The sequence below is a fragment of the Heliangelus exortis genome, chromosome 3 (genome assembly GCF_036169615.1).
Source record: "Heliangelus exortis chromosome 3, bHelExo1.hap1, whole genome shotgun sequence".
In the NCBI taxonomy this organism is placed as follows: Eukaryota; Metazoa; Chordata; class Aves; order Apodiformes; family Trochilidae; genus Heliangelus; species Heliangelus exortis.
Genome location: NC_092424.1, coordinates 66,532,757 through 66,545,319, shown reverse-complemented (window position 1 = coordinate 66,545,319; position 12,563 = coordinate 66,532,757). Strand labels below are relative to the sequence as shown.

The 12,563-nt window shown below is 35.8% G+C and overlaps 1 protein-coding gene across 3 annotated transcripts in view; it reads left to right on the top strand.

The window, feature by feature from the left end:
- NT5DC1 (5'-nucleotidase domain containing 1) overlaps window positions 1–12,563 on the top strand; it is a 141,668-nt gene that overhangs the window by 89,381 nt on the left and 39,724 nt on the right. For all 3 annotated transcript variants that reach the window (XM_071741118.1, XM_071741116.1, XM_071741115.1), the window contains 2 exons: window positions 4,455–4,629; window positions 8,871–8,968. In XM_071741118.1, the coding sequence (XP_071597219.1) occupies window positions 4,455–4,629; window positions 8,871–8,968 (273 nt within the window). The remainder of the gene's footprint in view (window positions 1–4,454; window positions 4,630–8,870; window positions 8,969–12,563) is intronic.

Genomic DNA, 12,563 nt, shown 5'->3' with positions numbered 1-12,563 from the left:
CTCCCAGAAATGTTGTTTCTCTCTTTTACTTAGGTGAGAATGAAGACTTGGTACCATGCTACTGATATCTCAGTTGCCTCCAAACTCAGTATCATCTTTTCACATCTGGTCCTAGTTAAGTAAAAAGTGTAAATAGCTGCTTTTCTTCCTGCCTGAGCTTGATCATGATCCTTAACATTTTGGTCCCTCTAGAGACTATGAAGTCTTAGGTAAGGAATTGAGACAATTACAGAGAACATAAAAAAACAGAATATTTTACATCTGTCACACTTCTTTTTTGCTCTTATGACATTTGCCTCTTCATAACCTCCTATCTTCCTTGACTCTCATCCTTTTATTCTGTTTTTAAAAGTGTTTATCTCCTGCAGGAATGAGAGGGATGATTTATCTCTTCCTGTTGCTCCCTGTTCCTGATATCTGTCTGAACCCAGGCCTCCAGAATGTAATCATCATTTGCCTAGTCATCCCGGCTTCATGCTTCACTCTGCTTTCTTATCTTGCTTTATGTTAACATTTCCTTCCCTCTGTCTCTCATTTTGCTTCTACTGCTCCTACTAGAATACATACTTGAGCTTCAGTGAAAGGAAATGAGGATGATTTCCCTAATGTAATTTTAACCATCACCTCCTTTCTCTTCTACTTGCTTTCAGTGGATGAAATCTACTTAATGATCTTTTGCAAAATCTTCTGTAGTGAAGTATTTTTCTTGTGTTGCTCCTGAATGCTCATGTTAGTTGTTGGATTTAAATAAGGTATTTAGATAAGATAATAAGACAACAAAAGGCTCAAAGTGTCTCTCTGTTCTCTCTAAAAACATGAAGTTCTGTAAGATCACAGTGGAAAGCAGTGTTCAATTAATATAGTTCTCTGCATCATCATCATTAGAAACACTATTTCAATTCTACTCTGTTTATCAAATTAATAACTTTTACTTGCAAAAAATTAGGGAAGGGGTGTAAGTTCTTACTTATTTCAGGGGTATCGATAGGTAAGCTACCAAATTACCTTTGAATTTAAAAGGGAGAAAAGTCACATTTCTAAATACTACTTTCCATGTAAAAGACAGTTCAAGTTGTTAAAGCCAGTAAATACAAGCTACAAATTGGCAGCTGGAAGTTTATTTTTCTTGGCTGAGTTCTACCGATTTTTTTTAGCCTCATACCTCTCTGCTTAGCTAAGTCATATAAATAGTAGATAAATTATTTTTAATTCAGTCAAGTAGGTGCCCCTTAGGAGAAGCAACAATACTAAAGAAAAAATATACTGTGTGTTCCTGTGTTTCAGTTCTGGATTGAAACCATGCCAGAATCTTGCCCCTTGAACATTTGCCTCTTTTATAATCCAAATAAGAGCAAAGGGGTGAAAACTGCAGTGTCCTGGCAGCACGGATTTACAGACATTGAGACCAAAAGAGTCCAGAGGGAGTGGGGTGTAAACTGATGCTGCCAAAGAGAAGTGGTGTAGTAAGGAGCACAAGAGAAATCCACAGTTATTTTTATCCTAATAGTAGTATTATATTGGAACATCATCCTTCTATAATTGGTCCATATGCATTATCAGGAAGGTAGCGTAGGCTACATTCCTTATTTCTCAAGAATGTCTGTAGAGCTATTTTTTGGTTTTTCAAGAATGAAGCTGTATGACAGTTGTATAAAATCATTTTTAATACCATTAACTCTCTTCCTTTATTGGCTCAAGTAAAATCAGTTCTTTTCTGATTTGTCACTGGTTCTTTGCTCAATAGAGTTTTCTTATCATTTTTATGATGTTCCTGCTTTAGAAAAACAAAGCTCAGCATATGGCATAGTGGTAATATAAACCCTTGGAAAAAAAGGCTTCATTTTGCACTGTCTCAAGTCATTCCATTTGATTGTGAAAGCTTGACATGTTGTTATTTCTCTATCACATGTTAATGTTTCCACAACTCTTTTTGCCAACAAGGTGTTTGTAGCTCTGTTTGTCCCCATGAAAACTCGCTGTTGGCCTGGGGTATCAAGCAAGTTTTTCAGCTTGTATGGCTTTCAATAAAAATTTGCATGCTTTCATGGTTAAACTTTACAGGTATGGGTACATATTCGACCAAACTATCTTCTTCAGATGCAATAGTATGTTAGGAATTAAGTTAAACTCCACTTTCCTGGGCCACATTAGCCTAATTATAGTAGAGTATGCATTAATGAGAGTTCCTCTAAGGTACCTCTGCTTGATGTGGCAAACAGCCCAGAGGCAAACTTCAGATCCCAGTGTCAAGATGTGATTCATTACTTGTCTGCAATTAAGAGTTGGCCTTCAGGGTCTGGGTAGAAAACTGGGTAGAAAGACTCTTCCAGCTCATATGCTTAATCTGGTGTTGCTGACCTCTTCCTCTGCAGATTTAAATCAAAGGCCAAATATCATGGATTTATCACACAGGAGATACTGCACACAGTACGGAAAAAGAAGACAGGGATGATTAGACTTACTCAAAGTCTTTAAATTTGTTGCAAATCAAAAAATTGTCAGCAGAGGATGGGAGGCATTTGATGAGGAAAGAAAAACAATGTCCGACAGGAAAGTTCATATAAAACTGATCTTTTTACTTTAAGGTAAAAAGAGTTATAGGTCATTGAATATATAAATTAACTTTGTCATCCTTCTTAATCATTAGAACCTGTGAGAGCTAATGCCAAGGCTGCACTGATTGTGTCCCACTTCATTCCCATGTAATGTTGCATGTTTTCAAAGCAATTTAGAAGAAAAATTGTCATAGCACAGTATATAATAACTAATGAGAATACTGAAAAAAATAATGCAGCTTCAGCTCCAAGCCCAAACTATATTCACACTCCAAGAAAAGGGGATGGGTGGGGGGAACTCTAAAGGAAATGTTCTTTCATAAATGTGCTTTGTTAATCAAAAAAATCATTGGTCTTGGCTGGCTCTCAAGGCAAACGACACAGCATCCCATATTGCTAGCTGCAGGAACAGGCTTCTATTCCCCTGGTACAGGCTGTTATGCAGCCTGACCTAAATACTGTGAAGAACTGAAATAGTGACCTGTTTATGAGTTGGGAGATGTTGTTTGAGACTTTCCTCTGATCCAATAGTCCACTCTGTAGCTTTTGGGAAGAAAACCATCAAGTCACAGTGCAGAATAAGACATTTTTGCCTACTGTCTAGTTGCAGTGATAACAGCTAATTAGAAACTTCTTTTGAGAGACTTTTTTCCTGCCATATATAGATGTTTGAATGTGTAATTTATTAAATAGTGTTATGTTTAGCACCCAGCATCTTCTAATCTTTCTATGATAATGCTGTTTCAAACATACGTGTTCTCTTTTATTAAATAGCTTAAGTCCAAGTGGTTTAAATCTTATTTTTTCAAACTAGAGAATAGCATTACTCACATACCAGAAGGCTAAGTAATGTCTGGGATTTATTAAATCATTCAGCAAAGTTGACCACAGACAGTTGCATATAGAACAAATGCTGGAAGAAAAATAATCTTCTGTGATGATGTTCATTATACTATAACAGACACAGACTGGGCGCCAAATACCTGGTGTAATTTCTGTCTCTACAATTACTGTATTTCTTTTTAGACCTTTAACTAAGCTGACATTTTTGGTTTTAGAGGGTTTGAGTACAGAGGAAATTTCTAGTCTTAGTCATAGGAATGATTAAAAAAAGCTTAGCTGAATGTTAATTTGAAGTCTTGGTAAAAAAGCTGTGGGCTATAACAAGGTAAGTAGCTATTGGTGACTTTAATCAATAGGTAACTTTCACTGCCAACTTAGTGTTATTGCATATTTTTAAAAATCTTTCATTCTAAGTGTATTTGCATAATTCTGTTGCTGTTCTATTCAGCAAAAAGAGCACAAATAAAACTGAAATTGGAATTGTCTGGGGTTTTTTGCATCTGTTTCTAGTATTTCACATACCAGTGAGTTTTTGCCGGTTTATTTTATCCACCTTTCATAGATAAACTGCTAGCTGTGACAAAAACAAAAATTTTAAAATGTGTGGTCTCGATCAGACAATGCTAACCTAAAGTGTCAGGAATAACTGAGAAGACCTTCTTGGGAATATTCAGTCCTTACAATTTTACAAATACTAAATAATTTTAAAATCCCTATTTCAGTATCTAAAAATTTAGCAAAGGCAGCAGGAAATAATTATTTGCTGTGTAAGACTATAGTATGTATAATATGTATTTTCTTAGGAAAAAAAGCATAATGCAAAATAACTGCAAATTCCATTATAAAAGAGAGAAGTCATATAAACTTATTTATGCTACACTATGCCCTCTTTGAATGATATTTTGGTTTAGATTGAGTTACAACCCAGGGAAAATTTTAAACTTTGCTTCCCCTTTTTAAAATTGCATTGTTTGCACATGAAAGGATACTTGTTGTGTGGATTTAGTGGTTTTTAAGCAGGATTGGATAATACATAATTATGTTTTAATTTTTTAGAAGACTGTGGGACATATTTCCCAGAAGTGAAGAAGCATCCAGACAAATATTTACAAAGTTGTCCTGAGTCTGTAAAAAAGTGGCTAAAACAACTGAAGAGTGCTGGGAAGATTCTGCTATTAATTACTAGTTCTCACAGTGACTATTGCAGACTCCTTTGTGAACATATACTTGGGTAAGTGTAATATCCATTTCAAATCATATCTTCCAAAAAGCAACTGGAGATAAGCCTGAACTATAATTAGAGTTAATCTGAGCTTCTTTCTGTTATGAATTACTTGGATCTGAGGTTTCTAGTGGGCCTATCTCTAGTTACTTGGTACTGAAGGCAAAATGGTCTTTATCTGTGAGCTTTATCTGGCCCACAGCACACTTAAATCCTGCATCTTTTCTGGCCATCATGATGGAATTCATGATAACAGGGAATGTCTTTCAGACCAACACCCAATATATCATCTGAATCCCAATTTTATCATAAGTTTTTGCTAGGCTGTCCTTCAAGCCAGTTGCTTCCAGTGCTTCTCCAGTGGTGAGTGCAAGTAGCAGTAGTATTTAATTTCCTTGCAGTAAATCTGCATGAAAAAGCTTGCAAATACTTCTTCCCAACACTTGGTGGTTTCCAATAAATGGTTGTGCATGAGAAACATGCATTTACAGATCACAGCAGAAAGATTAAACAGGTAGTTCATTGCACTGGTAATTCATTGAGATTTTAGCTGCTGATCAAAACACCTCTTTCTAGATGCAACATTAAGAACCTGACTGGTCAAGTCAAGTTCAGTGAAATTCAGCAGAACCATCAGTCTCACCCCTAGAAATTAATTATTCAGTGATGCAAACAGCTAGGTGGGTGGCATGGTGAGGCTATTCAATAAATAAATCAAAGAAACACAGCTATACAATGTGAGCCAACCGTGAATATCTGGATAGGCAAGGGAAGAAAGAGCAGAGTGAATTCAGCAACACTGTAAGAAAACCTCAGGTAAGGTGTGAAACAGAGCTACCTTCCAAACCAGTCGTGTTAGTAGAATTTCCTTTTTGTACTCTCTGGGCCAAATGCTGAATTAAGCATCAGCTGTGCCACTTCTTGCTGCCTTTCATGAACATTATGCTTGTTCATTTGAGGGGAAAATTCACCTCATCACAAAACCCAGTTCTCCCTATGAGTAAGATGCCTGTGAATTAAATCTTGTATGTAGATCTAAGTTGTTTTCTGATGAAAATTTGGAATAAAATTAAGTTCTTGGCCACATATAATGATTTTGGCTTTCTTCTCCCTGGTGAATAGTCTTTCAGTTTTGTAAGGCAGGTGTAGCGATCCTGCTGGAAGACATTAAGTAAGCAAGGTAGCAGAGAAGGTCGGCTGCCTTTCAAGAGACAGAAAAGAGATGTTCTGCTGGAAGGATAGTGGATCACTCTGTCTTTTCACAGAACTGTAGGATTTTCTACAGTGCTTTTGACAGTGCTTTTGACAATCTTATTTTCCAGTGACTCCCACAAAGTGGCTTCCAAGATGTCCTCTGGAGAACTGATTACTCCACTGTCCACTAGACCTTACTGAAGTGTTTTTCCCATGAAAATAATTCTGAACTTGTGTTGCGGGAGGTGGCGACCATCCCCCTACAAACTTGTTATTGCTTTTGTTTGTTTCATGGCTTTTCTATCAGATAATAAGACTCTACAAGCCCATATTGCTTTTTGTAATAGTGGGCTACAGTGTAGGCTCCCACCTATTATTCCACCCTTTAATTTGACAAAGTTAACTGCACTTTATTCTTTACATCAAGATTTATGAATTACATTTATGTAGCCCTTTATTAATTTCTTTCCCTACTTTAAAATTCAATATCATACTGAGAAGTTCAGAATTATATAGTACTACATAAAAAAACCCTAAGGATAAAGGTGAAAAGCAGAGAGATGCATGTGAAGTTTTAGCCTCTTAGTCCTAACATTGTAACTATTAACTTTTTGCACTTTATTTATTTGCACTTATTTAAGAAGGTCCTTTTTGGCTGAGAAAGTACTGTCCATATAAAATCAGTGCTGGGAAATTCATACTTAAGTGTATCATTTACCATTTCAAGAGCAAACCATCCCAGTCGTGTTTGTCTGACCAAGCTGTCCTCAATGGAAAGATGTTTTGTTAAGAAGAAAGGAAGTCTAAGAGAATAAAATGAGAATGAAATATAATAAGAACTGTTTCCCAGCCAGAGCATACACGTATTGCTGGGATTGGTGTATAAGGCATGTAAAACTAGAGAAGCAAGTATGAGTTCATTCACACAAGCAGCAACATCGTGGTGTGACTTTTCAGGCTTTGCTGCCAGGAGAATGTTTGTTAAACTGAATGTTTAAGCATTGGCAGGAGCACATCTAAAGACAAGTCAAATACCACATGGGCACTGAAGCTGGGTGTCGTTTCACCTTGTCATGAATGTTAGCCATCTAAAAGCCAGGAATTTTTGAAGCCCATCATTTTGATTCCCTCTGTGGCTAGTGGAGAGAAAACACTGGGCACCATTCTAGGGAATTCAGTCTGTACCATAAAATTATGTCTGAAATAAGTGGGATGAATTGCCCTCTAAGAATGTGAATGTTTCTCCTTTGGCCCTGTCTGTGCTGTGGACCGCTAGCTGTAAATTCAGTGTGCAGTTTTGAGGTGGCTGAAGTTATGTGAGATACATTCTACCCTTTGTCTTAGCCATTTACTGTAATCACAAGACACAGTAGCAAACACAAACAGTAACTGGAACACACTTTATCATGTCTAATGTTATTTAGTAACGTAACACAAGGTACAAGCTCTCAGAAAATCTGTAGTTTTGTGTAGGAAATTCAAAAAAGGCCATAGGTAACACCTCTCCATACAAAACACCATTTTGTCTTCAACAAATCACAAAGTTAACCAAATCTTGTGAAAACTCTGTTAATCTGTTTTGAGTTTTGTACACAAAGCAATCACCACTATTCCCACAAGTCTTTGTTGTGCTCCTGCAGCCGTCGCTTCATGTTCAAGCTTGGCTTACCCACAAAAGCACTATTTGCACAGTATGCTGATCTGAAAAATTTAACTCAGTTGATGCTTTTCACCATGTCTGTTGGCTCAGCTTCTGAAATCTTCCACACAGAAGCTAACTTTAAAGATATTCCATTGTCATATTTGGCACTTGTTCTTTAAAAAGTAAAAGCTTATGTATGGTAATGGAGAACATACAGTGGAGAAAGACAGACAAAGCTAAAATTTTCTTAGAGGAAGAAAACTTCAAGACATTCTATTTTGAGGCTGGAATGTAATTGAGAACATAAAATAAAAGCTTGAAGATAAGCTTCTTCAAGCTGCTTCTTCTGGAGAGAGCATTCATTTTTTTAGTTATAATAATCTCAGTCTCATGGGAAATTGTAGATTATTTGAAAATGGCATGGTTATCTGGTATTCTTCCAGTAAATTTCTTCTCCTGGTGATGGCAGTTTAGTGCCTGTACCCATCTTGCACTTAGCATCTTGGACTTCTTTGTTCCGTGCAAGAGTACCCATCATTTTTTAGATTTTATTGACAACGCAGTCACCCAAACTCACAGACAGGAAATGTTTACATTTTTCAACAAAATAAAATTTAAAAAATCTTTAAGCAGCACTTGCCTTATTTTACATTTTAGTAATTTCAAGACTTGTAAGTAAGCATTGTTATTACTTCTTGCTATAGTTCCCAGCTTGATGATGTAATAAGTGATGTCTAATAGATTCCTTAAAATAAAAATCCTTGCTAGAGTAGGAATAACATATCCTGAAAAAAAACCATCTCACTGTAGGACAGGTGGCATGGACGTTCCCCAGGGTTGCATTTTTCCAACTGGCTTGTAATGTTACTGGCTTGCGTACAGGTCTCTAAAAAATACCTATATACAAGTCCCACTTACATGCCATGCTCAAATGTTGTCTCTGTTGACCACAAGTGGCACCTTAGACACCCATTAGGCCTGTGCATATGTGCAGAATGGATAACGATACAAGCACCTGCTTTTAAGTGTGTTTACTCTTTAGCTACTTCCTGTCCCATCACTTGACTTCATGTATTTTGCTTTATAAAGAAAATCCCTCATTTACATGTTTCTATACCTGTTTATGCATATGTTGTTACCTGAGATTAATATATGTCAACTGTCCCATGTTATACTGAGGTTTTAAAACTCCCTGGGGCAAGGAACATCTTTTTACAACTGATGACTGGTCTTGAAGATACAATATTGTGGGTATATTCTCACTTTCATAGCCCCAGGAAAAGAAGGGAAGTAGTGACACTGAAGAAGCATTGGAAAAAAAGGTGTTTTGCTACATTCTTAAGTCTTAATGAATATTTAGAAGCATCTTAGCTACTTTATTATTTTAGCTAATTCAATTTCCTTCCCTTCCTAGGAATGATTTTGAAGAGTATTTTGACATTGTGATTACGAATGCTTTGAAACCTGGTTTCTTCTCCCATACCCCAAACCAAAGACCTTTTCGAACTCTAGGTAAGTTGCAGTTTTGACTCCCTTCTCATCTGCTTAACTCTATTAAAAAAATAGTAAGTGGAGAGGATTGATTCTTCTCAAGACTCTTCAAGAGATATCAGTAAAAAATCCTCTTAAGGCTGGGGATTACTGAAAAATGAAGAATTACAGTTCTGGAGACAATGAAAAGGCTCAGATATTGCATCATTAATGAAATGGTTTTCCTTTTTTGTTCTGACAATGGCATCCACCAAAAATGAAATATAGTTCTGGAAAAAAGCATTGCAGAAATATTTCAAGAATTTAAAGGAAATTCAGAAAGACAAATAAAATTGCAAGGCTGAAGGAAATTATTTATTGCGGAAATGTGACAGTATTAACGGTGTGTACTTTGGCTAAATAAGGATAGAGTAGGTGAAAATGCCCTTGTTCTCACTTAATATAATTAAAACAACCTGAAACATTTGGCAGTGTTGTCCATTAGGGAGTTAAGATGGTAACAAAAGAGCTTTATAAGAGCAATGTTCATTGAACTACAAATAAGAACAGCACATGGCTAAAGAGGGTTAATTTTTCCATATTTTGGTAAATGCTTTATTATTAAGTCCTACCTGAAAATTAATCGTATATCCAAAATAGCCTTAGTCAGCATTTATTGAACTGTATTTTAGCATTTTATGACAGGAAAGTCATCTGTTCCAGCCCAAAAGAAATTTTGCCTGTGCAATTTTTACGGTAAAACTAAAATGAGCAGTGGAAACTGCATTATTATGTTTCACCCATTTATATAGGAAAATAGGAAACACCTTAAATATGATTTTTTTAAAGGTTCAGTTCAAATAGGAAACTTCCAAGATGACAACCTGAGGAAAAAGAAAAAAAGAAAAAACAACAAAAAACATTTAGAGGGGAAATTGGAACTTCTTGTGAAATGGGGGAGGAGAAAAAAAACATAAAGGGTAAAAAAGATTCAGTTCTGCAAGCATTTAATTTAGTTTCACGTGATGCAAATTTAAAATAAAACGCAATTGACTTTGGATGTTTTTTAAACAGTCCGATCAGCCTGACTTCCTAAGGAAATCCTGCTCTGTCCCTCTGCCAGTAATTCAGCCAGCAACTTCTGAACCTGTTAGCCAGTTTCAGTAAATTTAATAGACAGCCAAAAGGCTCCAGGATATTTTGATAAGGATGGGGGTTTTGTGCAAACAAGGGCAGAACAGAGCAAGAAGACTTGAAAGCGATCATCAGATAAATAATTGGCTGAAACTACTAACCTGAGAGTAGTTTATTATTTTTTTAATATATTTGTATTCAATTCACTGTAACTGGTTTCTTCTGAAATACCAACCAGAACATTGAAAGCAAAGAATTAAATATATAGGACAGGATATTGAAGATGTGTTTTGAAGTACTGAAGAGCTTCTCTAAGAGTATATGAAGTTTAAACCATCAAAATAGGAGAAATTATATGAGAAAATTTCATAATAATATATATATATTTATTATGTATCTTGCTATCCACTTTCTATGATCCTCACGATAAATGTGTAGCTTTAGGGTAGGAACTGATAGTTTCATTCAGTCACTGAATATACCGAGAACACAGTTCCTTTCTGAAAGAGCAAGCAGTGTAGCTTTTAAAACATTCAGGTGTGGGGGTGGTTTTCCAGTCTCCATAGTTTTTTAAGGCTTTCTTTCATAGCAGAACCACTGAAAGTTCGAAATTTCAGTTTTTGATTTCTATCTTCCTTCTGCCACTATAGATTTTGGGCAGAAGAGTTTAGACACTGTGCTTCAAACCCTCTCTTTTCTGAGAGCACTGAATATAATATATTAGTCAGACAAGATTTCCTTATTTTGGCTTTGAAAAAGGAAAAAACTAGAGGTGGACATCATAGTAAATGTTTTTCTTAAAACACCCGTAGTGTAATTTAGAGAAAAAAGCTCCAGTGAAACAAAGCTTGTTCTCTGAAGAGAATTGTTGAAGGAAATGGAACTGAGGTAATGGTTTATCAGTCCTACCCATTTCTCCAGAACTGAGTTTCAGCCATAACCTTCCACCCAGCAGTGGGTCTGAATTACAATAAATTCCAGGGAATTCTGTATTCCCATCTGTTGCAAGGGAATTGTGTTATAAATTGACTTAAGACACAAAATAGGGTCTGTATTAATAATTTCAAAGACCCCTAGTGTTGCATTGTGTACATGGTTTTTACTGCAGATTTACTAATGTAAAGGTTTTGAAGTTTACTAAAGAGGAGGATAAATTCTTTACAGTGAATAATTTCAGAAAGGCAACTAACTGTATTCAGCAAACATTTGAAGGAGAATGAGAAACAACAAAATGACAAAGTACCAACCAGAAATTTGATATTGGATAGCTGCTCTGAAGAAATGTTTTACCAGTGGACAAGTAATTTTAGAATTAATCAATTTAGAAACCACGATGGATTATTTTAATTGCGCAATTAACTTGCAATCACTGCTTCATCAGAGTTCCAAGATATTCGTCATTCAAAGCAACCAAAAAACTGTTTGAAATCTTAAAGGATTTGTGTAATTGCTTTTTATTGAACTGGGGCACTGTAAAGCACAATAATTATTTCATTTGAATATTTTTCTTTCGAAGTACAATTCTATTAAATGAAGGAGAAGTTTATACGTATCTTTTTGAGTTCTAATACATCTCTATATATTTTTACCTGGCAATTTTATTTTATTTTTTAGTTAGGGGTAGCTTATGTAGCCATGTATATAGCTTCTTAGAATAGTGCTATATAGAAAAACTTTACTCCGATAATACAAATACTGAGTAATTTACTTGTTATCCAGAAGGTTGTTTTCTTTTACACAGAGAAATTCTTTAAATGGTTCTTGAAAATACTAATAGTATCTGATGATAGTTCATCTGATAATCTGAAGTACATCAAGTTTTATGTTACGTTTGACAACAGAGCTTTCCCTTTATTACATCATTTGTTCATGTCCAATTGCTAGCCTAACTCCCAGTTCTGTCTGTTGTTAAATATATTTTCAGAATTTTTAGAATGTTGAAGATAACCCTGATTTCCCTGAAAGCCTTCTGTAAGTCTGTACGTACAGGGAATTCTCACTTGGTCCTAAATAAGGCTTTTTTATCTCTAGCTCAGAAACACTGTCTATTTTGGTCTGTGTTTATTGTGGGGCTTTTTATAAACTTAAAATGTGTTGCTGATTGTTCCATGTCTAAATATAAGATACATGTTTAACAGTGTACATATATGTAAAGGCCAAAACCAACCCTATATAATGAGTGGCAGTGGATGCCATATTTCTGTGAGATTGTCTGCTCTATTCAGATGCTCAGAGAAATAAGCCCTCCCTCCTTGAGATGCAGAGAATCTCAGATTTTCAAAGCCCAATTTCAGTTGCACTTCCAGGCTGTCTGCTTTGCTCCTGCACTTGAACTTCTGTCTAGCTTACAGTGTCTCTGATACATGATGCAGCCCCTGGTTTAGGAAACGCTTCCACTCCTTCAATTTTTGACAATTCTCTTAATTGCCACTTTAACAGCTCTTTCTGGAATCTTTTTTCCTCCTTCAGTCACTCTTCTCTATCCTTCTAAAAAGACAGGGGA